The sequence below is a fragment of the Panthera pardus genome, unplaced genomic scaffold, assembly GCF_024362965.1.
Source record: "Panthera pardus isolate Hobbes unplaced genomic scaffold, ASM2436296v1 HiC_scaffold_24, whole genome shotgun sequence".
Taxonomy (NCBI): Eukaryota; Metazoa; Chordata; class Mammalia; order Carnivora; family Felidae; genus Panthera; species Panthera pardus.
This window is the reverse complement of record NW_026526810.1, coordinates 134,083,050-134,109,873: the sequence shown is the minus strand read 5'-3', so window position 1 is coordinate 134,109,873 and position 26,824 is coordinate 134,083,050. Positions and strand designations below refer to the sequence as shown.

The 26,824-nt window shown below is 50.4% G+C and overlaps 1 protein-coding gene across 5 annotated transcripts in view; it reads right to left on the bottom strand.

Annotated features, from left to right (window-relative positions):
* EVL (Enah/Vasp-like) overlaps positions 1-26,824 on the bottom strand; it is a 151,131-nt gene that overhangs the window by 60,874 nt on the left and 63,433 nt on the right. Inside the window, exon 1 of one of the 5 annotated variants that reach the window (XM_053889810.1) lies at positions 14,414-14,545. The exons of the other annotated variants lie outside the window; for them this stretch is intronic. Coding sequence (XP_053745785.1) covers positions 14,414-14,424 — 11 coding nt within the window. The 5' untranslated portion in view covers positions 14,425-14,545. Of the gene's footprint in view, positions 1-14,413; positions 14,546-26,824 lie in introns of those variants that run through there. 5 annotated transcript variants of the gene reach the window in all.

Genomic DNA, 26,824 nt, shown 5'->3' with positions numbered 1-26,824 from the left:
AGACGCCCTGTGTGCTGCCCACGAAGGGCCTCAGCCCCAGGCGAGCTCAGGAAGGGGATGTGGGGCTCCGGGCGGGGGAGGCAAACAGCTCAGCCGGCGTGCTATGCAGGGAACTGCAGCTCCTGGGGGCCGGGGCCGGGGGAGGGGGGACCTGGGTCACCACAGGTCGTTCAGGGTGGCACGGGCAGAAGTGCCCACTACTGTGCTTTGCCCGAGCACGTGCTTACACACCAACAGCTATCTTGCCCGTTGCAATTACAGACACGGGTTCCCTGCGGCTGCCGTATTCAACACCTTACGTGTGCAAACCGAACCTGGCGCTAACCAAAAAACCCCATTCTTTTTTTTCCCCGTGTGAACGGCGCTGGCCTGTCTCTGTTTGCTTTATCACCACTAACGAAACTGAAATGCAAGAAAATACCCATGTCTTCTGCCTAAGATTCATCTTGCTTGTATTTTGGGATTTTTGTTTTCGTTTTCATAGGATACCGACTGCTCTCCAGCCTGGACCTGGTCTCTGAGCTCCACGTAGTCACCTGTCTTCTCTGCATCTTGGCTGGGTACGGAAACTCTGTACTGTCCCCAGACATCATGAACTTTGTCTAAAGCGGTTAGCATCTGAGGGCGGTTCAGGCAAATGTTTTCTTTTTAAAAATATTATGAATGAATGAGTGAATTATTTTTTTGAAAAGTACATATAAAATTTCCTTTACTAAATGAAAACCGACAATTCCTTCCTCCTCCCCGCCACCCCCCCCCCCCCAACCCCCAGCAGGCCACATATACTCTGTGCCCGTGCTGACTGGTCCACACAGCTCCCACCCTCCCCGGCTTTGAGGTGCCCGGAGGCACACGGAGCTGGAAGGGAAGCTAAGGTCAAGTCTCACGAGGGCCTCTCTCTGACAGGCTGTCTTTATGTGATCAAAACAACCGGTTGACCAGCAGGGGGGAAATGCATGGGAATAGGCTGGTTTATGCTACATGACGCTGGGTCACCAGCCTGATGGACTTTCTCCCCCGCGGGACCTAACAGGCTGCTCTGAGCAGTAGGTACAACCAGGCTCTCTCCCAGAAGAAGTCTCTGTTGGGACAAGTGGTCCAATCCTATTGTCATCTGGGCGTTTGTACGGGTACGTGTATGGGTATGTGTACATAGGAGTGTGCAAAAAGTTGAAGCCTGTCATTTCCCTCCTGGTGGCATGTGAGACATCTGTGAAGCTCTGAACAGTCCTAATGTCAGGAGCTTAGAGGAGAAAGACTGTGTGACTCTGGGCCTCAGTTTCCCCAACTGTTCAAGGCTAATCTGACCTCGGGAGTCCCTCGGACAGCGGTGAGTACTTGCTGGGCCCAGCCCCAAGCGAGGCACCACCAGTCTTGTCACTGGCTCAGCAGTTAACGCTTTTAGACCACACATCAGAGACTGCTACTGAGTATCTGCTGAAATCCCTCGCTTAAAAAGAAAAGGCGCAAACCACACCCCAGAGTTTCTGTACACAGCCAGGGATCTTCCTGGACCTGGCACGAAAACCCCTCGTGCATCTGGAGATAACACTAATACACAGGAACAGCGTGCAGCCCAGCCCGCAGTGCAGGCAGCCGGAAGTCGGCCTCACGCTCTCGCCCGGCCGATGCTTCTGGAAAAGCGCAGGACACCTGCCCCGCCAGCTGTGGGACGTGACGCGTCAGACCGGGAAGGAGGTTTCTGACCTTCTCCCAGGAGTACGCAGCCCCTCCATCCCAGCCACACGCCCTCTAGCGCAGTCAACTGGGAATCCCCTGCCACCCTACCAGTAAGGACCTTTCTGGGCTTTTTCAACAAAAGCTTAAGAGAACAGAGTACAAATTTATCAAGCAAGGACAAAGGATGTCAAGCCAAAAAGGGAACAGAGAGGCACAGGGGTAAAGACAGAGGCTTGCTGGAAAACTAAGTCCAGGGTTGGGCACGGAGACCCCCGCGGCCAGAGGCCGGCTCCCGGCACTGTGCTCGGCTCTGCACCTGACCACAGCACTTTTCAGTTTGTCCTGCCCCTCAGTACCCGCATCGGCCTCCTCTTCCCCACTAGACTGTGGGGACCCTGCTGTTGCCCCCTCTGCCACCCCAGTGTGTGTGCTGTAGACACTAGTAATTGTTTGTTGAATACATGACTCCAAGTGGCTAAGTGTGTTCATGATTGTGAGCCCGTGGGAACATTCCGTTTACAGCCCCGCTCCATTTATCCCGAGAGGGCGAGAGGCTGCCAAACCAAAGCATCTGTTACGGATTACTAACACTGTTCTTGGTCTCATGACGCCCGGGATCGGAGGGCCGGGAAGCCGCGACTCTGAGCTGGGCCCACAGCGCCCAGTTTCCGGGAGGCAGCCGCGTCCGCAGGGGCCCCCTGGCCTCGCCCCGCTGCCCGCCCAGGCTGGGGAGACAGAAGGCTGCCCTGGGCAAGTGCGCACTGCCCTCCCCAGCTCCTCGTGAGAGTCAGCTGAGGATCACTTCTGCAAAGACATGATCCCCCCTCCCTGTCCCCTCCTGCTCAGCCCGGTGCCCTGACTCGGCCGCCGCCCCCTGAAGACAGAACAACTCATCGCACAGTCTGACTCTGTCTCCCCAGCGGGACTGGGAACCGGGTGTGCCTGGGGCCGAGGGCAGGTCATCTGGCACTAATACCCAGACAGGACAGCCGGACAGCCCATGCGGGGAGCCAGGGTGAGCGGTGCCCCTACTGGGAACTCTTTCTTCACCTCTCAGGTTAAGCACCTGATAAGCACCTGTGAACAGGGGCGGGGGGGGCGGGGCTGATGCGAGCTGGTATGAACGTGCCCACTGCCCACCCCCTCTGCTCTCCCATCAGGCTCCTGCCTGCCCTGCTTCCCCCATTTTCTCAGCACTTGCTCACGCCCCAGGCCCCCTCTAACCTGGCTTCTGTCCTCGATGTGCACTCAGAACCGTCATCTCCCGTCTCAAACAAACGTGCCACAATGTCCGTAGTTCTGAAAATCTCCCCTGCCTCTGCCTCTTTCTACTCTTCGGCTTCCATTTCTCTCTGGTGGCCCCTTGCAGCCCGCCTTGTGTGAGGTTTTCTCTTTGCCGCTTATACAAGGGGTATTTAAAGGGGGGGGGGCACAGAAAGGCTTACCGAGTCTAAGGATTCCCTGAAATTATTTGCAAAAGTGAGCATGTGAGCTTTTTCTGAAGTAGGCTTTTACCGTGTCCTCAAGGGGTCTTTGCTCCAAAACAGATTTTTAAAACCACTTTAAATCGTGGTGCTCCCCAGTGTGAACCACTTAGAACTTCTCTTCTCACTCTGTGCCCGTGGTTCTCAACACTGTGTGCCTAGGAGTCAGAGAAGGTGCTTATTAAAATACAAATCCTGAGACCCCTCCTCGGGAAATCCTTGGAGCAGCAGCTGGAGCCCTCCAGCACTAGAGAACGGGAGTCGTGACTGTTACCCGATAAAATCCCTGCCCTCGGCAGGCAGGTGACCCTTGCTTCACGTTCTGCTCCTTGCCGTCCTGGTCATGACCCACTGACCCCATTCTCTGTGGCCTCTCTGATCTTGCTCATGCAGTCCCCCTGCCAGGGATGCCTTTTCCGGCCTAGGTTACCAGTAATGCCTACTCACCCACAACGACTACTCATGCTGCTCTCTCTAGAAAGCTCCCCTTGGAGCCCTAGGCCAAGTTAGATGGTCCTTCTCCGGACCCTGCTAGCATATGCTGTGCCTTGGCGTGTGACAGCTCTCGCGGCAGGGGACCGGCAATCTACCTCAGGTCCCTCTGCCGGGCAGAGGGTCCTCAGGGACCACCACCTCAAGACAGGCTTCCCTGTGGGGTGGTCAGAGGCTGAGGCCAGAGTTCCCGTCCCACCGGTTTATCTTCGGAGTCCCGAGACAACAGGGCAAATTCTTTGCCGGTCCCAGGGACCCTCCCTCCTAGCTGTCCTGGAACTGGGCTGCCCGCACTGTGCCTGGCAGAGACCAGGCTGGTGGCAAGGCCGGGTCTGGCAGCAAAAGCATCCTCCTGATGCCGGGTCAGTTAAAATGACTCTCTGGTATCACTCAAGAAATTAAAGAAGGCGTTTCCTCTTCCTTAACGTGCCTTCCCTCCTACATCCACAGGTCTACGTCTTACCCCTTCTCAAAGCTCAGGTCAGGAGTCACTGCCTTCAGCCAACCTCTGGTTCTCAGAACATTCATTCCCATTCCCTTAATAACTACCAGGGGAAAGGCACACCGCGAGGTTCTGAGGTTGAATGGGACGAACGGGATGTGTCCTGCCCTTAAGGACATTGCAATCTAGCAGGAAACACACTCAGTTACCAGATGGGTACACGCTAGGGGCATCACAGGGAGAACACGGGGCTCCGTGGGAGTGATTCTCTTCTGTAGACGGAGCTAATACAGCCCAGGTCTTCTTCTAGGTGAACAGCTCAGGCCCCGGTGTGAGCCACCAGCTCCCACCACCCCCCGCCCTCAGCGTGGCACGGTACCACCACCCTCGCGAGCCCAGGCTCAGCAGGGGCCGAGTGAATTAATGTGAGGAGGGAACGGGGGAGGCCAGAGAGAAGTGGCCATAAATAAATGTTCCCAAAGCCAAGCAGAAGCAGAGCCAGACTCTGAGGCGGCTTGTAACGTCCTGACTTGTTTACTTTCAACACGCAAGCAACGAAAGCGACCTTGAAAAAGCAGGCTGAGAATCACCAGGGAGGAAGCCCTTCAGCTGGCAGCAGGGGAGGGTGCAGCCCGCGTTAACCTGTCTGGGCGCCCCAGCACAGAGAAATACGTGCTCGGCTCCCCCCCCAGCGCCAAGGCAAGGGGGCCATAGGGAGGGGGCCGTCCTCTCCTTCGCCACACCCGACTCTCTGAAGCGTGAAGCACACCTCCTACATGATGTCATGAGATACTCAACCCTCACGGGCAAGTGGTTACATTTATCCCTGTGTTACATTAAGTGACTTGTCCAGAGTCACCGGGGAAGGGGAAGTGGGGGGGGGGGGCAGACACCACTAGCTGGGACCCTGCCTTCCTCCTTCCTCTGGAGGCCTCTGCCTCTGGCTTCTTGGGCCTCACTCCCTCCGTGTCCCCAGTCACCTTTCAATTCCCCCTCCACGCACACACGTAGCACCCCCTCGCCCCTAGGCTGCCCTGCAGTCTCCCCAGGGCCCTCCCCTCTGTTCCACGCCAGCTGCTCTCTGCAGAGCCACTGGTGGTGTTCCAGGGCACCAGAGGGGACAGACTCACCCTCGTTCTTGTCCTCTTAGCCCCCTTGCCGCAACTTTCCCTTGGCTCTTCTGGTGGTGCTATAGCTCAGTTCATCTCCGGACTGCCCCTTTTCTGACCAGTCTTCCCCAGTGAACAGGGGCAGAGGGAATGTCTGGAAAAGGCCGGGTGGCTGGTGGCAGCCAGGAACCAGAGGTGCACCAAAACACGGGCCAGGGACATCCAACCAACACTGTCCCTCGTGGAGACCGTATGGGGAGGCGGAGGGGGCACGGCATCGGAGGCTGCCCAGGCCTGGCCTGTCATCCGCTAGCCGCATGGCCTTGGGGAAGCACGTGCCTGGCTGTGCAAAATGAGGGAAATGATCCTTCTCGACTAGGTTTCAGGGTGGCTGGGACTCGGCGAAGTCTGAGATTAACAGGAGCGCGGTTTACTGCCATGATTAGCCGCCAAGCCACCATCTCGAGCAAGAAACGTTGGCTCAGGTCATAGCAGGTCTGCGTGAGCCGAGATCAGGTGGCATCAGGACGAAGCGCTCCTGTGCCCACACGCACAGCCCTCGTTACCTCTGATTCTTTCCACGTCCACACAGAAAACCGAGGTCTCCAGCAGGTTCTTCGGCGTGGCCTGGAGAACCACCGCAGGCATCCAGGCGGCGGGACCTGGGCTGCTGGGTACTGTGTTGTGGAATGCCCACGCTTGAGCTCGTCCACCGGAGGGGCGGATGCAGAGCCTCCCAGCCAGGCCTGGCTCCCAGGGAGGCTCGAATGCCAGGCCCGGAGCCCTGCTCTGCCCGCCCTCGGACTCTCCTCCGGCCTGTCGTCTTTGCCACCTCCAGGGAGTGTGATCCCTCCCCACCGAGAAGAGGCTGCTTCGTTTTTCCTTATACTGCTTACCACTGTTCTAAAAGTCTGCTGGTTTTCTCTCTCCCCCACGAGGATGGTTCTTTTCTCGGTTTGTTCGTTTTAAAAATACTGCTCATCTCTGTAGTTCCGGTAACTGTGACTAATGACTGCTCGGTAAATATCTTTGGATACATGTGTGCTTTTGAGTTTGCCTAGTTTTGATGGCTGTTGTATTTCTAAACCTTCAAGGGCCCTTCAGTGGGGGTGCAGGGACCACAACTCATGTGCGATCTGGCCATCCCTGCCTTCTCTGTCTCTCTCCCTGCATTCGTTTAAAAACAGAGCAAGAAAACGCCTGATTTACCGAGTACTGACTATGTCTCAAGTATGCCTGGTACTTGAGAGAAACTCAGCCATCTGTTGAATACAAGATGCGGTCTGTCCTTGAGGGGAGGGCACACGTGCACATACAGTCTACAAGGCTCTGAGCGCTGTGTTCAGGTGTGTGCAAAGGACCACGGGTACAAGAGGAGGGCACGGTTAACCCTGCTCCGGAGGAAGGGGAGGCTTCCGGCAAGCAAACAGGTGTCAGCAAAGGCACGGAGGGAAGAGCTCGGCCTCCCCGGCCATCACCCTGGGCCTTGCACCACTGCTCAACACACGTGCAAGTCCCGGTCGGACGCACCACGGGCACCACCATGTCCCAGTTCAGCGACTGAGAAACAGAGGGACTTGGAACCACAGCTTTGTCAGAGCTGAGAAATACAAGTGCTTTATTTAGATGGAGGAAACAGGCCTGGAGAAGGGAAGTAGGTTTCCCAGGGTCCTGTGGCGTATGTGGATGGGCTGTGTCTACACCACAGATCTTCCTCTCTGCCATACGGTACAGCTTTTCTGCTTTACTTACAGCATTTTTACCACGTGGGACTTATCTCTTTTATGTTTGTTTTTTTTTTCCTTCTGAACCATTTGAAAGTAAGCTGCAGACATCACGGTATTTCAACCCTAAGGTTTTTAGCACACATTTCTTGAAGATAAGGACATGCCAATATATGACTTAAATACCATTATTATACCTAAGAAAAGTAACTTTACTAATAACTCTGGTATAGAGCCCATATTGCAGTTACCCAAATTCTTCTGGATCCAGGATCTCCCCCTGCATTTCATGCGGTTGGGCTGCCTGCTTACTACTCTCTTTCAAGCTAAGCTAGAATTGATGTTTTTCATCGACACTGACTTTTTTGCGTGAAGAGTTCCGGCCAACTGGCTTGTCAGCTGTCCACACTCTGGACGGCTTCCTCAGGATGAAGTTCACAGTGAACGACAGCGAGAACCTGACAGAGGTGACAGGGGAGGGGGAGGGGACTGGACCCCATCACAGCAGGAAGCACATGATGGTAGTGCCTCCCTTTCAAAAGGCAAGCGGCTGAAGCGAATGCACGCCAGATCTCTCCAGGGGAAAGGTACATTTGCCCCTTGGTCATTAGTTAACCATCCAGAGGGTGACTTTTTTCCCCTCGATGGAAACGGGCCTGAAACACGTTGAATGTTATGTTCTACACTTAAAACGTTTTTTTCGGAACCGTTTCACACCTGAAATGGGGAGGAGGTTCCTCGCTCTATGTGGGGGTGTCACCTCATAAAGCTGTTCAGCTTCAGTGACACCCCTGCACCTCCTCCCCAGATCTCAGTGCCCCTCCTTCCCTGCGGGAGCCACCGTCCCGAACTGGGTGCTTACCAAGTCTGTGCGTGCTTCCTGTAGTACACGCACGTGACTATTTCACGGAAGCGGTTCTTGAGATGTTTGGTTTCAGGACCCTTTTACACCCATAGCAATTATTGAGAATGCCACAAAGCTTTGGTTTATGTGGGGTATGTCAATCCATATTTACCATATTTGAAATTAAAACAGAATTTTTTTAGGGGCGCCTGGGTGGCTCAGTCGGTTGAGCGTCCGACTTCGGCTCAGGTCATGATCTCACAGTCTGTGGGTTCAGAGCCCCGCGTCGGGCTCTGTGCTGACAGCTCGGAGCCTGGAGCCTGCTTCCGATTCTGTGTCTCCCTCTCTCTGCTCCTCCCCCACTCATGCTCTGTCTCTCTCTCTCAAAAATAAACATTAAAAAAATTTTTTTTTTTAAAAACTGAGAATTTTTTAAAACACAACAACGCACAGGGGCACCTGGGTGGCTCAGTCAGTTAAACGTCTGACTCTCGGTCTGGGCTCAGGACATGACCTCACGGTTCATGAGATCGAGGCCCACGTTGGGCTCTGTGCTGACGGCGCGGAGCCTGCTTGGGATTCTCTCTCTCCTTCTCTCTCTGCCCCCCTCCTGCTTGTGCAGACTCTCTCTCTCTACATAAATAAACATAAAAACAAATAAAGAAGCAACTCTCTAAACCCACCCCCCCAAACAAAAACAGAACCAAACACAAGAATGCACAAGCACACATTTCATTACCTGTCACAACCCCCTAAAAGGGTTGTTCTCCTGGCCACATACGAGAGCGGCTGAACTACAGCAATGAAGAGAGAGGGTGAGGGCTGCATACATTCACACACACACACTCAAACGCTGACTGTCTGAGCCCCAGTTTCGTAAGAGCCAGAATTAAAGGAAGGCTTTGGGTGAATGAAGCCTAAATTCAGTGTTAGCCCAGACGTCTTTTCTTCCATCCAAATTGGTTGGGAGGGTCACACTGCTCCATCACCTGCAATGAAGACGTTTGCCTTTTCTCCATTATAATGCCACCGTCCCAGATGCTTGGACGGCTGGCCTCCACTTCTCTGTGGAGTCTAGTGAAATTGGAAAAAACCTTCCCACCAACTGTCGACACAGTCTGATATTCTTAGACTGAACCTGTCTCACACCCACTTGCCACACTTTCTTTCAAGGCCACCAACACAGTCCTTCCTCGGGGGGCCATCTGATAGTCCATGTGGACCTCAAGAACATTCATAAATCCCAGTACATGCCTGTGTCCCCACAGTATGTGATTCTGATCGCTTGCAGAAATGGAATGCGTTTCAGCACAACCTGGGGACAGCTGTAGCGATGTGGCTGGACCAAGGACTGGGGCAGGATGCTGATCCCTGCCGGTAAATTAATAGCCTGGGAATGAGACCCGGCTGAGCCCCCAGCTGACACCCCTCGTTACCAGCACGGCAACCGGATCAGTTCAACACACATCTGAGTAGGTGCGGGGACGGGCAGAAATGAGTACCACTGTGTCCTGGGGCAGGCTGGGAGCACAATGATAAACGAACGGGTGACTGGCGGAGGTAGGCACGGGGTGCCACAGGGGGAGAGAGAAGGTCTCCTTGTCTCTCGTCGTACGAATGGTGTGAAATCAGAGACCGCGGAGGATAACAGAGGTTAGACGCTCCGATCCTAACTTTGACTCTGCAATTTGGGGCAAGGTCCTTCGACAGGCGACAGTCAAGCTTAGCTGTTGAGAACACAAGAGATCCAGTTTCAAATCCAACTCTGTCAAGCGATACCTGGAACGAGTGACCTCTTTGCTGACCTCTGTTCTCACGTGCAGGATGGGATTAACAACGTAACACCTCCGAAGATGAGGATTAAATACGATGTACAGAATAGAATCAGCATAAGGCTTGCTACGAACACTCAAAAAAGGGTAGCTTTTATTTTTCTTCCTGGGGTGTCACCAAAGTAAAACCACTGGATCAGACCAGTTCTCAGCCACGTTTTGCCCAGCACACCCGCAGGACACAACACACTCTCACGGGAACAGCCCAGAATCACTGTGAAGATGCTCCTCAACCGGAGGCACGTTGGATTCTTTGGGACAGAAGAAGACTGAGAAGTTGCAGGAAGCTCCCCAAAGGATCTGGGTACACGTCCCTGGGAATAGTAACTGAACAACATGATCTCCAAGGGCCCGTTTGACCGTGAGCTTCTGGGGCTCTCTAACTTGCCTGGGAGAAGACGTCAAAGGAAGCACCCGCTACTCCTAGAGACGGGATTCCAAACCCTGCTGCAGAGGCAGAGGTGTGGGCCGGAAGGACTGGGGGGTGGACCCAGGCTTCTCACACCTCTACACGTTCAAGACCTGCAGGACAGCGGAACAGGCGGTAATGACCATGCCCTGACAGCCGACTAAGAATCGACGGTACAGGGAGCCTCGGCGCCTTCCCTGGCCGAGAGCAAGTGGACTGTCTGCCGTTCTGGCCTCTTTTCTACCACGCCACGCCAGGAAGCGGCACCGAGGAGCAGCTCTGGTAGCCCAGGCATCTCCAGGGTCATACGACAAACGCAGTTAACGACGTGCAGCATTTGGACAAATGTGCATTGTCTTTGTGTCTGTGAGCAAAGCAGACAAAACCCTCCCCTCCTGGAACTTACATTCTAGAGGGGTGGAGACAGACAACCAATAAAATAGTATATAAATTTGGGGTGCCTGGGTGGCTCAGTCGGTTAAGCATCTCTAGGTTACGGTTCAGGTCATGATCTCATGGTTTCGTGAGTTTGAGCCCCGTGTCGGGCTCTGTGCTAACAGTGCGGAGCCTGCTTGGGATATTCATTCTCTCTCTCTCTCTCTCTCTCTCTCTCTCTCTCTCCTTCTCCCTCTCTCTCTTTCTGCCATTCCCCTGATCATGTGGTCTCTGTCTCTCTCAAAATAAATAGACTTAAAAAAGTTAAAAACAATTTTTTTTATTAACACTTAATTATTTTTTGAGAGTCAGAGAGAGACAGAGCGTAAGTGGGGGATGGCCAGAGAGAGGAGACACAGAATCGGAAGCAGGCTCCAGGCTCCGAGCTGTCAGCACAGAACCTGACATGGGGCTCAAACCCACGAACCGTGAGATCATGACCCGAGCCGAAGTCAGTCGCCCAACCAACTGAGCCACCCAGGTGCCCCCAAAGTTTTTTTAAATAGTAAATAAGTTTGCAGTGTGTTGGAAGGTGAGAAGCCTTTAGAAAAAATAAAACACCCAAGCGCAATAAAGACAGGAGGGAGACAGGGAAGGGATTAAGGTTAGTTGGCTCCACGGAAAGGGGCAGACACATTTTCTTCCGTAGCCTTTCTGGCCGCACCGTGAGATCAGCCGCTTCCCGCCTGCTGCGGTCTTGTTCAACCGACATTTACCGGGAGCCCGCCGACGCAGGCTCCAAAACCCCACGGACCCCAGCCGGTGCTCCAGTTATTGTACCAAGGCTCCCACCCCCACTGTGGCAAAAGAAACCACAGGTCCCCCGAGACAGGTGTGAATCACTTTCCTTCACACCCACATCTGACCCACCAGGATGTCCTGGAGCCCGTGCCTCTGAAGCACATGCCCCCCTACACCGGCTGCCCCGTCCCTAGTCCAAACCACTCCGATTCGCTGCAGGACCGCAAGAGCCCCGGGAGGGCCCCCTGCCTCCACTCTTGCCACAAGGAGAACCATCCACGCAGCGGCCCGAGTGATTTTTCTTAAGCCTTTATCGGACGCCTTTCCTCCTGCTTAAAACCCTCCAAAGGCTTCCTAAGACAATGAAGGAAATCTAAACTCCTCGCCAGGCCTGGCGGCTCTGTGTGAGAAGGCCTGCCTTCTCCTCTGCCCTCACCTCCTTCCCTCTCCAGATCCAAGGAGCTTCAGCTTCCCTGTTCTTCGACCCCTGACCCCACCAAACCGTGCCCGTCAGGGCCTTCACACTTGCCCCCACCTCCCATTTCCATCTTCAGATTTTGGCAAGGCTGCCTCGTGGCTGACCTCGTGACCTCCCGGCTGAGGTGTCTGAGTAAATGTCCCCAGCGGGGCCGCTGGGTAAGGCGATGGCCCAGCCATTCGCCGCCAGCCTCTGGCACATTCCGGTCTCTCTCTCCTCTGTGGTTTCTGGTTTCTGGACTGTGTCCCTGCCCCCAGTGCGGTTTTGGGACAGGACGGCCTGTCTTGTTCCCCTGCTTCCCTGGCACCCAGAGAGAGCAGCCCCCGGGGGACGCTGACTGGGACGCTTGCTCCTTTCCTTTTCAAAGTCATGCCCTCTCCTTCTGAGCTCCCCCGAGAGCCCCCTTTCTCCCGGAAGTCGCTCCTGACAGCCCCAACATCTCAACCCGTGCTGCTCTTCCCATCTACGCTCCCCACTGCGCGTGCGCGTGGCCCTGAGGCCTCGCGGGCTCTCCGTTTCTAAGTGCTGTCCCCCCACCCCGCGTGTCCCCGCGTCTCTGAGCAGAGACCAGCTCTCGGTCGGTGCGGAAGGGCAGAGGACAAAGCATATGGAGTCAGGAGCCATGAGCTCAAGGCTAGGTTTCCCAGGGGGTTGCTCCTTCTCTGGTTTGGTTTCTTCCTCTGTGACGCGGAAACGATAAAAACGAGACTCGCCGCCCTGAGGACCGCTGAGAGAAAGAAGGGCGACACCGCCCGCGAGGGGAGGCTGGACACCGCCACGTGCCCCGGACACTCCGGCTCCCAGCCCACAGCTGAGCGCTCGGACGGCCGGAGCTGGGCCTGGCAGACGAGTTTTCGTGACTCGAAAGCCCCGTGACCCCGGCACAGGCGCGACGGTGACTTAGGAACCTGGATGTGTACGTACCCTGTTCTGTCAGCAGGAGGAAAACCAAAAAGCTGAAAGGCCTTCCAGCCGCCGTGCTTGTGGCTACCGACCCTGCCCGCCGGCGCTGTGCGTGCGGAGGGCAGTGCGGGGCAGCGGGGCCTCTGGTTTGGTCGGCCACTACCTCAGTCACCAGACAAGTCCTGCCTGGACCCCTGGGCTCTGGGCCCCCACTTCCTGGTGTGTGCACCTCAGAGCTGGACTCCTCAGGCAGCTTCCAGACTTCAAAAGCATCATCGCCAACAAGACACTCTTTTTTCCTCAAAGAAATAGGGAGGGATACTTTAAAAAGATGAAAGAGACTTAGTTTGGCTGAAGTGGAGACAAGAGGCTTAAAGCACCGCTAACCTGGATGATCTACTGTGGATAGGCTCCTAAGGGCCTTTCAAGATGGAAAATTCCAAGACTGACAATTTTAAAAGACCTTTAAAAACCCGTGTGGTTTCCTCCCGTTCACTTCCGACGTACCTTCCTGCAAGCGGCGGTTGACAGGCCAGAGTGAACGGCCTGAGCTATTCACACTGTACCTCACAGCTGAAAATGACTTCGGTCCCTTCCCACTGTGGACGTTCACATGCCTTGGAGGTGCAAGTATTCTGTTCTCCACAGCCCCACCCACAAGTCCTTTAAAGTTATAGGAAAATCACTAAAATCTCAGAAAACCAGCTGCAAAGGAGCAGGAATAAAGCCAACCATAAAGAGGACGGCGTGTTTTCCTGGCCCCGGCGACTCTGGGCCTGAAGGAAAGGATTCCGGCGGCCTGGCCAAGGCTGCGACGCCCCCTCACCAAATCCCCTCTTCTGCTGAGCGGGAGTGTCGGCCAAGATCTCCTTACTGTAGGGCCGGTTTTATTAGCTCACTGTAAAATGCTGCCACAGTGCCTGTGCTGTGCCCTGGAAAAACCGCTAGGTGCGGCCATCCCTCCTCTCCCCGCCACACGCGACCCTGCCCGGGCGGCACGACTTTGCAGAGGCTGGGCCTCCTCACCCACAAAACAGGAGTGATGCTACCGCCCTGATCAACCCCATGCCATCGAAACGGCATTTTGGAAACTGAGAAGTGCTTTGTGAGGTGAGGGATTATCATTTTATGCTAAGATACAAACTTATAATGAGTTTAATCAAGTCAACACCAAAACCCCCAGAGGATAAAACTCCTATCACCTACAATCTTCCATGAGGTCACAGGCTGGGGAGTGCCTCCCCATCTTTAGAGAGAGCAGTCACGATCCGATGGGAACAGTGTGGCCTGGCTGCCGCCCACCCAAGAGCTGAGCAGCAGGTCTGAGTGGCCGATGGCCTAAGTCAGTTGCCACTCTCTCAAGCAGGTCAGGATTGTGCTCGTCAGTTGACGAAGTTTCTCTTACAAAAGGAACCTCGGCGCTTCCCTATTTGCCCCAGTATTTAGAGAAAACAATCTGAATGTTTTCAGGCCATTCTGGAGAGAGGAGCCAAGGGCATCAGAGCCAAACCCGGACCCCATTAGATCGTCAAACCCCTTCTATTACTCAAGATAGGTGTTTGATCTCTGAGGAGTGCTTTCAACACAGAAGCCATTAAAGATCACAGACAGTAAGAGACACGGGCCCATGTAATGACAGGCCAGCAGATGAAGAGTGGACGGGCTCGGTCACAAACTTGCTGGGTGACCCTGGGTAAGTCCCTTGTCCTCGGTCCTCGGTTTCCCCATTATTATAACAAGGCGATCCGAGATGATTTCTGTGGTCCCTTCAGCCTACACCGTTATGATTCTAGGTCTCCTCCAGCCACTCTTCTGTCCCCTTTTTGGTCCCCATACTCACCCCGTGGCCATGGCTGAAAGGCTTTAGCACAGGCAACCCTGAGGAGGTGAGTCCTGTACTCCACAGGCTCTGCCGATCAGAGGACCACAGACCCTCGGAGGGCAGCGAACTTGATTTTTAGACTCAACTTCAAACCAAACAGGAAAAGGAAGCTGAACCAGAGACAAAGGGGAAATAAACCCCAGTTACAAACTGAAACCGAGGTAGAAAATAGAGCAACAAGACGCTCACACTGCAGAGCCCCGGCAGCGTGGGCGGCCGGGAGCCACCGCCGCCTGAAACTCGCAGGCCTCGCAGGCCGGGGCCTCAAGCCCCGAAGCACTTCCTGCGAGGGCGCAGCGGCAGGCTGGGCGCAGGGCCTGCGGTGGTACCGGCTGCCCCCCAGCTCAGGGCCTCCCTTCTCGGCCTCAGCCACCTGAAAGGTCCGGGCCCGGGTTCTCCCGCCTGCCCTAGAAGGGGAGGTCAGGGCGGGTGGCTCCCTAAAGGCTTTTATGAAAAGGCCCCGAGAAAACTCAGAAGTATCCTCACCGATCCTCCGGAGAACACAAGGCTACATGATGACGTTTTAACAGCTGCTACAGGTTTAATGTTGACCTTAGTACCCGTTTTGCACCTCTGCTGGGGAGACACTTCTGACGGGGAGATCTCAGTTGGCAGCTGAGGGCCTGCGAGGAAAAGAAATGTGTGGGGAACACAGGAAACTCAGCCCTGTTACTTGCTCATCAAGAGGCCCTGGGGCTTCAGTTTCCTCAACTGTGAAATGGGGCTAACGACCCTCACTTTGCCTGCCTCCACCGGGCTCTCGTGGAGATAAGGTCCATTCCCAACCCTTGGTTCCAAATTAACTGGGGCCGCAGAGAGGCCTTGTCCCAGAACCAACACACAATCACTGAAAAGCTAACGACCTTGGGGCGCCTGGGTGGCGCAGTCGGTTAAGCGTCCGACTTCAGCCAGGTCACGATCTCGCGGTCCGTGAGTTCGAGCCCCGCGTCAGGCTCTGGGCTGATGGCTCGGAGCCTGGAGCCTGTTTCCGATTCTGTGTCTCCCTCTCTCTCTGCCCCTCCCCCGTTCATGCTCTGTCTCTCTCTGTCCCAAAAATAAATAAAAAACGTTGAAAAAAAAAAAAATTTAAAAAAATAAAAAAAAATAAAAAAAAAAGAAAAGCTAACGACCAAAGGTATTAAGATGTTATGATTGATACAGCGGGAAACAGCTGCACAGAGCAGTGTAGGAAGAGCAGTTCTAGCCAGACAGCTAAGCTAGAAAGTACTTTGAAGGTTGAAAATGTATTTAAAAAAAATTAAAAAAAAATTTTTTTTTTTAATGTTTCGATTTATTTTTGAGAGAGACAGAGACAGAATGCGAGTGGGTTGGGGCAGAGAGAGGGGGAGAATCCGAAGCAGGCTCCAGGCTCCCAGCTGTCAGCACAGAGCCTGATGCGGGGCTCGAACTCACGAACCGTGAGATCATGACCTGAGCCGAAGTCGGACGCTTAACCGCCTGAGTCACCCAGGCGCCCTGAAAATGTATTTTAAAAGGCTTTCAAAGATACACATTCCCTTTTGAGCACTGCTTTAGGTGCAAACCACAAATTTAGACATATTGTGCTTTTCGTTTTCCTTTAGTTCAAAATATTTTCTATTTTTCCATATGATTTCTTTTATCTATAGCTTATTTAGAAGTATTTTAATTTCTAAATATTTGGTGTTTTTAAAGTATCTGTTACTGTTACTTATTTCTAATTCTATTGTGGTCAAAGAACGTAATTAGTGTAACTTTTTGTTTTTTCCTGGTATGATTTCAATCTTTTTTTTTTTTTTAAAGAGGGAGGGGCAGAGAGAGAGGGAGGGAGGGGGAGAGAGAGAGAGAGAGAGAGGGAAAGAGAGAGAGAGACCCCGAAGCAGGCTCCAGGCTCTCAGCTGTCAGCACAGAGCACGATGTGGGGCTCAAACTCACGAACTGTGAGACCATGACCTGAGCTGAAGTCAGCCACTTAACCAACTGCACCACCCAGTGCCCCTGATTCCAATCTTTTAAAATTTAGAGAGACCTGTTTCATGGCCCAGCGTGAGGTTTACCTTGGTGAATGTACTATGTGCACAAGGACATGTATCCTAAAATTGGGTATAGTGTTCTAAAAATGGAAATTAGGTCAAGTGTTGCTCAGATCAAAGTCCTTACTGGTTTGCTGATTTGTTTTTGTCTAATTGTTCCATCAACTGATGAGAAAAAGGTTTAACATCTCCAACTGGTGATTTGTCTATTATTCTCTTTAATTCTGCGATTTTACTACATGTATTTTGGAGCTGTCATTGGGGTACATATACTTTCATGACTAAAATATCTTCCTGATGAACTGACCCTCCGATCAGTAGGAAATGTCCCTCTTTATCACTGGTAACAGTTTGTCGTGAAGTTTACTTTATCTGGTGTTAATGTAGTTGTGCAGGTTCTTATGCTATTTGCTTGGTGTATCCTTCTCCATCCCGTATGGTTTTCTGTTGCTGTTGTAGAAAATTACTGCACACTGACAGTTTTTAGTACAAATCTGTTATCTCAGTTTTGAAAGATAATAGGTCAGAAGTCCGACATAGATCTCACGGGTCTCACTGAGCTAAAACCAAGGTGTTGGAAGTGCTATATTTCCCTCTGGAGGCTCTAAAGGAGAATTTCCTGGCCTTTCTCAGCTTCGAGAGGCCACCTATGCTCCTTCCTCATGGCCCCCTCCTCCTCCTCCAAAGCCAGGAATGCAGAACCACTACCGTTCACCCTTCCAATCTAACATCTATTTCTGACCAGAGCCAGGAAAGGTTCTGCACTGTGGTCGCGTCTTTTGGCCATATCTGAGGGGTCTTTTGGCGGGGGGGGGGGGGGGGGGGCTTTTATTATTTTCATCCTTACTGAGGTATAACTGACAAAAACTGTATATACATATAAACATATCATTTATCTACATTTGAGGTGTATGGCTTGATGTCTTGATATACGTATACATTGGGAAATAACCGCCATGGTCAAGCTAATGAACATGTTCATCGCCTCACACAGTTACCATTTTCTTTTTTAGGTTCTCCACTTTTAACAACTCATGGGATTAGACCAGCCCCCACTGGATAATCAGGATAGTTGCCTCATCTCCAGGTGCATGACTCCGATCATATCTGCAAAGTCCCTTTTGCCACCTAAGGTAACATGTTCGCAGCCTGGGGATTAAGGCGGGATGGGAGCATCACTCTGCCCGCTACACGTCCGTTTACTTTCAGCCTCTTTTACTTTTGTATTTAAAGAGTATCTCTTACAGACAGTACACAATTGAGCCCTGCACTTCCACCTGGTCTGACAATCTCTATCTTTTAACTGGCGTGTTTAGTCTATTTACATGTAATTTATCGACATGTTTGCACATAGGTCTACGATCTTGCTGTTTTCTGTTTGTTTCATCTGTTTTGGTTTCCCTGTTTCTCTTTTCCCACATTCTTTGGGATAAATTACTTTTTAGAATTCCATTTTAAGTTCTCTATGGACTTTTTAGCTATACCTCTTTACATTATTATGATTATATTAATGTGTATTTCGAGAGAGAGCACGTGGGCAGGCAGGAGAAGGGCAGAGAGAGAGAGGGAGTGAGAGAATCCCAAGCAGGCTCCGCAGTAACAGCGCCGAGCCTGGTGCAGGGCTCACTCTCACCGCTGTGAGATCATGGCTTGAGCCAAAATCAACAGTTGGACGCCTAACTGACGGAGTCACCGAGGGGCCCCTTCACATTATTATCTAGACGTCTTCGAGGGATTGCAATATACATTCTTAACTTTGTACAGTATACTCAGAGTTACTGTTGTGCTACTTCCTGTAAAGTGTTAAGTACACAGCAATCACATAAATGCACTCCCATCCTTCACGGGACAGTCACCACGTGTATTAGTCACAATACAATGTTATACATTAATATATTTTTGCTTTACACGGTCATGTACACATCCACATATAAATATATATATTTCACGAGAAAAAGTCTATTTACTTATATACTTACCCTTTCAAGTACTCCTCATCCCTTCCTAGACATCTGAGTTTCCATCATTGTTCTTCAGCTGAGGAATATAACAGCAGGTATACCACTACAACAAATCCTTTAGCTTTCTTTTATTTGAAAAACACCTTTATTTTGCCAACATACCTGAAGGTACTTTTTTCTGAATAGAGAATTTTGAGATTTTTTTTTTCTTTTAGCAGTTAAAAAAAACATTGTTCCACTGTCTCTGACATCCATGGTTTCTGATGAGAAGCTAGCCATCATTTATATCATCATCCTCTGTATATAATGTACCATATCTTCCCTGGTCGCTTTGAATATTTTCCTTTTCTTGGTTTCCAGCAGCGTGACTATGATGGGCTTAAGTGTGGTTTTCTTTGTATTTATCCTGCTAGGCGTTTGCCGAGATTCTTGGATATGTGAGTTAAGGTTTTTCAGCAAGTTTGGGAAGGTTTTGGTAGTGATTTCCTCAAGCATTATCCTTCTGCCCCATTCCCTTTCTCCTCTTCCTCAAGGATTCCAATCACACACATTTAGCCCTCTTGGTATCATCCCCCAAAGTCACCAAGGCTCTGTTAATTTTTCCCAATGTGATTTCCCTGGTTTTTAGATGATTTCTATTGACCAGTATCCAAGTCCACTAACCCTTTTTAATACAATCTCTGAGCCACTTTTGTGGATCTCATCCAGTGAATTTTATTTTATTTTATTTTTTTTAATTTTTTTTTTTAACGTTTATTTATTTTTGAGACAGAGAGAAGACAGAGTATGAACGGGGGAGGGTCAGAGAGAGGGAGACACAGAATCGGAAGCAGGCTCCAGGCTCTGAGCTGTCAGCACAGAGCCCGACGTGGGGCTCGAACTCACCGACCGCGAGATCATGACCTGAGCCGAAGTCGGACGCTTAACCGACTGAGCCACCCAGGCGCCCCCCATCCAGTGAATTTTAAAATTTCACCTCTAGTACTAGAATTTCCATTTGGTAAATTTCTTTTTACAATTTCCATTTCTCTGTATGTTTGCTCACTGTATCCATCTTCTAAGTCTTTGAGCATATTTGTAACAGCAACTTGGAAGCACCTGCCTGCAAATTCAAACTTAAGCATCACTTAAGGGTCTACTGATTGCTTTTCCCCCTCACATCTTCTGGCTCTTTATATGTTCACAAATTTATGACTGCATGTTAGACATCGTTATGACATGCTGCAGAGTCTGGGTTATACTGTCTTCCTTTAAAGGTACTCAATTTGTCCTAGCAGGCAGGTAAATTACTGGAAGATTCTTTCAGTGCGATCAAGTGTGTATTAATTCTTTAAGTTCTTTTTCCATTTTGAACTTAGCCCTAGGGGGTAGCCCTTACTCAAGGGCACCACCCTCACTCCTAAGGTATGGTTGTTCTGGGGTCTCAACTGAATGCCTGAGGTGCTCAGTGAGGTCTCTTCATTAAGGCTGACTAGAATCTCCAACACGTCCCAGCACTGCATGAACTTGGGCATCATCATTCAGTTCTTAGCCCTTCTGCAGGCCTCCTAGACAGTCTCATTCTACACGTGCATAGCCGGCCAGCCCTTAGCCAGCTACCCAAAGTGAACCCCTACACAAAACTCTGCTATCCCTGCTCCTACCACGAGGCTTCCTCTTCTCTATTTCTCTGCCCTGCAACATCCAGCTATTTCAGAAGCCTGGAATTCCAATATGTATCTGCCTTCTGAGCTCATTAAGATCACCTTTCGGCTGGAGCCCCACCACTTTGTGCCAAAACCAAAAAGGAGTCCCAGGCAGAAAGCCAGAGCCACTGTGGGGCTTCTCAATGTTTCTGCACTCAAGACTTGGAGTCCTGTGCTACCTGTCAATGCCTGAAAACAGCAAGAATTTAGTATTTTATGTGAATTTTTAAGTATCCTTATATTCAGGTGCTTCATACATTTTGTTCAGTTTCACGGGTTTTTTGTCGAGAGAGCAAGTCCGTGATCATCATGCTGTCGTGGCTTGCAGCAGAAGTCAATGATGATTATGAAACTACCAAAGGGTACTCGTTTTCATTTTCTGAGCACTTCCTGAAGATGTTAGCCTGAGTGTAAACATCTTCACCGTGAGAATGTGCCTTTCACCTCCATCCTTCCTCTCCTCTGTCCTCCAGTCATGTGACAACTGTCTTTTCTCAGTTTCAATAAGTAGATAAGCGGGAAGAGTGCACCTTCTGAGGGCATTCTTTTAACTCTGCCGTCTAACTTCAATAAGGCACTTGTGCAAAATTATGAGGAATAAGAAATGTGGAAAGATTTCTGGCCAGGGTGTTATGAGATACGGATTCGTGCCCATGCTTTCTCACTGATACACCATACATCCTTGGGCATTTACTTCTCTACTCTCAATCCTGGCCTCCTCATCTGTTCAATCAAAGGACTGGCCACGTGAATAACTATGAACTGCAGGTACAGCACCAATTCCTAAATCAATCGTGTCAAGGCAATAGAAAATGCTAGAAAAATAGGATAGGAGCTGTTAACATCTGAAGAGCAATTCAGTGAGAGCGTTAAGAAATGTCCTGTTTGGGGGCAGCCTGGGTGGCGCAGTCGGTTAAGCGTCCGACTTCAGCCAGGTCACGATCTCGCGGTCCGTGAGTTCGAGCCCCGCGTCAGTCTCTGGGCTGATGGCTCGGAGCCTGGAGCCTGTTTCCGATTCTGTGTCTCCCTCTCTCTCTGCCCCTCCCCCGTTCATGCTCTCTCTGTCCCAAAAATAAATAAAAAATGTTGAAAAAAAAAAAAAAAAAAAGAAATGTCCTGTTTGAGGGGCGCCTGGGTGGCTCAGTTGGTTAAGCATCCGACTCTTGATTTCGGCTCAGGTCATGATCTCGTGGTTCGTGAGTTCTAGCCCCACATTGAACTCTGCACTGATGGCGGGGAACCTACTTGGGTTTCTCTGTCTCCTCTCTCTCTGCCCCTCCCCCACTCGTTCTCGTTCTCTCTCTCTCTCAAAAATAAACTTAAAAAAAAAGAGAAATGTCTTGTTTAAGGCAGCACCTTAGAATGTATTACTATGAATTGAACTCAGCACTTAGTACACTGTTTAGGATGTAGTAGGTACAGGGTAAATGTTAACTGCACGATGAATATATGAATGAGTGAGTGAATGCAAGGAAAGGTCACCAAATCTCACACAGGATACTAAATGCGAAGGCATTTGGCTGTGCATCTTGAACACAGTAAATGCTCAGTAACCGACAACTGTATCGACTTGATTTGAAAGAGTGTTTTCCACGTGTCTAGATCCCAATAGACAGCAGAGTGACTGATAACAAATCAGGGAGCTACACTAAAGGGCACTGTACTTAGGAGACTGAAGTCAAAGACTTGTGGGGCTCGGGAAAGTTATCTAAGTTTTGTGGCTCTTAGTTTCCTTTTCTGTAAATGGACTGCTTTCTCTTCTACTCTCTCTTGGTGGGATGTTTGAGCATAAAAGGGTCTTTGACTAAGAAACATAGAAAAAAATCTGCTTTATTATACTGGTTTTTCATGAAATTTGTGCTTTAAAAAAAAGAGGGTTCTGATAGGAAGGTCCTCACTTCCTAGGAACGGAAAAGAGGGTGGAGAAATGGCTACAGAGAATTAGTTACCACCACCGACACGGGAAAACCTGTTGGCAAAGCTGCATGATCAAACGCAATCAAAGCTGGGTTTGCCCTTCAAGATCCACCTCTTCGGTCAAGTGTTTACTGAGCCCCCACGATAGACAAAATTGTTCCTGCTGTTATGTTTCTTCTGCATTTTACAGTATTATCAGTTTAATTGTCACAGATGGTTGTTCTTTACGGAGGGGCTACCTGTTTTATTCTTTTATACCCAGCTGCGCTCGGCACAATTCTTGGTATCCACACCGGGTGTTCAGAATGTTTGTTAAACTGTTCTGCTGAAGACCGGTACTCAGGAAGTACGTGAATTACTGGCGTACAGAGAGGATACTGATATGGTCTGGCTTTTCAAACGTCAGCATTTGCAAAGGGAATGTTTGAGCCGAGAACGCAATACCAGGGTGCTTTGCCCCTACAAACTTCTATCCCAACCGAGCTCCTGGCCAAACTCATCTGCAGCATAAATAGACATCACCAGCCAAGCCAAACGAACGCTCCAAGGAAACAATGATGAACTCACAGGGGAAAGTTCTAACATCTCTATTATATGCTTGCACTTATTACAGACTTGGAAGAGAAACAACAAATGAAGCAACCTGTGATATATAATAAATATATATTTGATCTGTGTCCCAGTTTCTGGCCTGCAGCTCCCCAAACCCCTGGAATCTCCACAGCGTAAGAGCAATGGGAGCATCTTCTGTTATATTTGGTCTTTGTCCTCACTTCCTGACCTAGATTCAGTGTGATCTAAGTGAAATGGGCACCTTCTGTGATTCATAACAACCCACACATCTGGTGTTGGAAGCGAAGTTGTGATGTGGTGATGTGAGAGTAAAAGGAACACAGAAATGAGTTTCTTCTTTGGAAGACCTATACCACGGGAAAGAGAATTTTAGAATTTAGTAAGTATAGGGGCACCCGGGGGGCTCAGTCGGTTGAGCGTCCGACTTCGGCTCAGGTCTTGATCTTGTGGTTCGTGAGTTCGAGCCCCGTGTTGGGCTCTGTGCTGACAGCTCAGAGCCTGGAGCCTGCTTCGGATTCTGTGTCTTCCCTGTCTCTGCCCCTTCCCCACTTATGCTCTGTGTCTCTCTGCCTTAAAAATAAATAAAACATTGAAAAAAATTTAGTAAGTATAATAAATGCCAGTGGAGAGATAAGGAGAGATACTTAAAACATGAGGTGGGAATAGGCAACGAGGAAGAAGAACCGAGTGATTTTTTTTTCTTTGGTTATAAAAATATAAGTGTTGGGGAACCTGGGTGGCTCAGTCGGTTGAATGTCCGACTCTTTATCTCGGCTCGGGTCATGATCCCAGGGGATGCTTCCTAAAAAGGAAGTAGTGACACAGGCTATGACGTGAATGAACCTCGAACACACGATGCTAAGTGAAAGCAGCCAGCCGCGAAAGGACACACGTCGTATGACTCCATTTCTAGGAGATACGCAGACGAGGCAAATTCGCACAGGTCACGGATTCGTGTTGTCGCGGGTGGCGGCAATAATCTGTGCCTGGGTCTTAGTTTATGAAGGTGTCCGAGTGACGACGAAGCTGCGGAAAGAAGAGTCTGATGCCACTCACAGCTCCCCTTAAACAAGAGGCACGGTGTTAGGCACCAGTGTTGCTGGGGGGCAGGGAAGAGCGAGGGGGAAGCAGAGGCCACAGCTTTTCTCGGGGCTTCTGTGGGAAAGGCAGAGCAGGGGGAGCAGAGTAAATGCTAGTTTCAATAATTCCAGCAGGCTTGAGGGGACAGGGGCTGTTCCCAGTTGTCTGGGGTTGTTTGGGGCAGGAGAAATCCCGGCGTCGGGGACTGGGAGCCTGATAAAGGAGGTGTTGGGGGTATGGACTGGGACAGGCCGGTCTGTCGATGAGAAGTGGCCCCACCATCAATTTACTGTCTACAGGAACCCGCTAGCTCTGTGAGGGCTCTCTCCCCGGCCAGCAAACCCCACCCCCCAAGATGTCAAAACCTCAAAAATATATTTAATGGCGGGGGGGGGGGGAAGGCATGGGAAGAGACTGCTGAACGAGAATGGAGCTTCCTTTAGGGGGGGATGAAGATGTTTGGAAACTGGAGCGGGGCAATGGCTCCACAGCGCCATGAACATACATGATACTGTGGAGTCGCAGATTGAAACGGCTTTAAAAATAGTTCAAAAAATCAGGGGAAGCAAAAATGTAGTGAAGTTTTCTATTGCCTGAGGTTTAATTGTGTTTGATAAGAATGATAATCAAAACCATTTTTAAAGCAAGTGTAGCTGTAATTTAGGACAAAAGTTCCAGATACACCAACGTTTGTAGGCGTGGGTATGAGTCTATGTGGAGCAGAGGAAGGGAAGAGAGTGTGGATGACTGGGCAGGCCTGAACCTCGAGAAGCCTTAAAATGACGACAACAAAAAAGAAGCACAAGCACGGGGTCACAATAGGTTAGGAGGTGCAGCCAGGAGAATGAAAGAGAGCATACGGCTTTGAATTCAACTGAAGACAATTTAATATATATATCCAGAAGGCGAGGCAGGAGGAGAGAAAAGGAGAAAAAGCATTTTAAAAATATAGAAAATACAGAATAAGACAGAAGGAAGTGCTATTAGTCTCATCTCCTAATTTTTTCTGCTTGTGTACCCTTAACCTCTAGGAATATCTAGGAAAATTATGTATCCTGTTGCATATTTTTTTTAGGTGGCATCTACAATTCTTCCTGGTAAGTTTAGATGGTTGCAAAGGACTTAACGTTTAGAAACATTATATGTGGTATATGTACATTAAGGACGTTAAATTTATAAATACAATTTAATATGTGAGCTTAAGCTTTTTTTTTAAGATTAAAAAAAATTTTTTTAAGTGTCTATTTATTTTTGAGAGAAAGAGACAGAGCACGATCGGGGGGGGGGGGGGGGTGCAGAGAGAGAGAGGGAGACACAGCATCGCATCGGAAGCAGGTTCCAGGCTCTGAGCTGTCCGCACAGAGCCCGATGTGGGGCTCGAGCTCACAAACCGCAAGATCATGACCTGAGCCGAAGTCGACACTTAATGGACTGAGCCACCCAGCACCTCTTTAAGATTTTATTTTTAAGTAATCTCTACTCCCCCATCGTGTAGAGATTACACAGACTCGAACTCACAACCCTGCAATCAAGAGTCACACACTGACTGGCTGAATCAGCCAGGCGCCCCCTAAGCTCTTTCAATTCATGAAAAAGGTCTGTCATAAAACATAACCGGCACAGCCTGTTTACTCAAGCTAGGCAGCCAACTCAGGTTGACTTGCTATCAGAAAGATTCTGACTGATTTTCCAAATCAAACATGCTTATACACTTCAAAGTGAGAGCATACCATCTCTGAAGTCTTTTAAGTTAAAAAAAATTTTTTTAATGTTTATTTATTTTTGAAGGAGAGAGAGACAGAGTGTGGGGGGGGGGGCGGGGGGGGGCAGAGAGAGAGAGAGGGAGACACAGAATCCGAAGCAGGCTCCAGGCTCTGAGCTGTCAGCACAGAGCCCGACGCGGGGCTCGAACTCACGAACCGTGAGATCATGACCTGAGCCGACGTCGGACGCTCAACCGACTGAGCCACCCAGGCGCCCCTAAGTTTTTAAGTTTCTTTGTTTTGAGACGTGGGGAGGAAGGGCAGATAAAGAGAGAGAGAATCCCAAGCGGGCTCCCTGCTGTCAGCGCAGAGCCGGGCACGGGGCTCGATCTCGTGAACGGAAATCAAGGGTCGGACGCTGAACTGATGGAGCCACCCAGGCGCCCCGCGTCTTTAATTTTCAACAGACAACCCGACAGATGAGGCGTGGCGATACGCCGTGACTTGGTGGCCTTGCTGAAATGAAAGCTGCCCTCTTCCACGTTCCCCAGGGCTGCTTCCTCTGCTCCCAGGAGACTCTCCTTCGGGGCCAGTGCACCTCAAATTAGTCCTCTGTTTGGTCTGCTGAGGGCTGGGTTAGCCGGAGGCAGTGAATCTTCCTAAGATTTGGAAAGGCTGCGACGTGCCCGTCTGCTCGAGTGAGAACGGAGCGATTCTGAAAGGTGGCGTGGGGAAAGGGAGCCAGCACCCCACAGGCACACTGGCAGACAGACCCAAGTCAGCACGGAGTACGGACGGAAACGGGGGCTCCGGAAACGGATTGCTTCAAGCCGTCCTTGCCAGGGGAGCCCCAGGAACACACGTGGCCCGGTTTGAAGGCAGCTGTACTCCTGTGACAGCAGTGACCCGCCTACCACAAACTGGTTAAAAATCACCGGTCAAGAGGCAGGGATTGTGGGACACGACAGAAAACAAGCACCAGAATTGTGCAGTTTATGCAAGACAGTTCAAACGAAAAGGTAATTCAAGATGGAAAATTAAGGCATGGAAAAGTCGTAGGGCAAATCTAGGTAAAAGAACCCCAAGGTAGCAACTCTGATACAAACACAATTTAAGGAGAAAAACATGACCTAGGATCCAGAGAAATACTAACTACTAGAAACAATAATCGCGGCCATGTACGTATGTAATACAGAACCAACTCTGTAATGTAACTGAAAAATCTGGGGGGGGGGGGGGGGTAATAGTTAAAAAATAATGCCAGTGAAACTTTAAAAATACCTGATTTCTTAGATACTTTTTTTAAAAAGAGGGATACAAAGTAAAAAAAAGAGGGGAGGCGCGAGCTCCCCGCTCAGATGGCTCGTTTTAAGGCTGTATTTGTTGAAAGGTAGACAACTCAAACCACAGAAAGACATAGAAGGTAAATTAAGGCCCC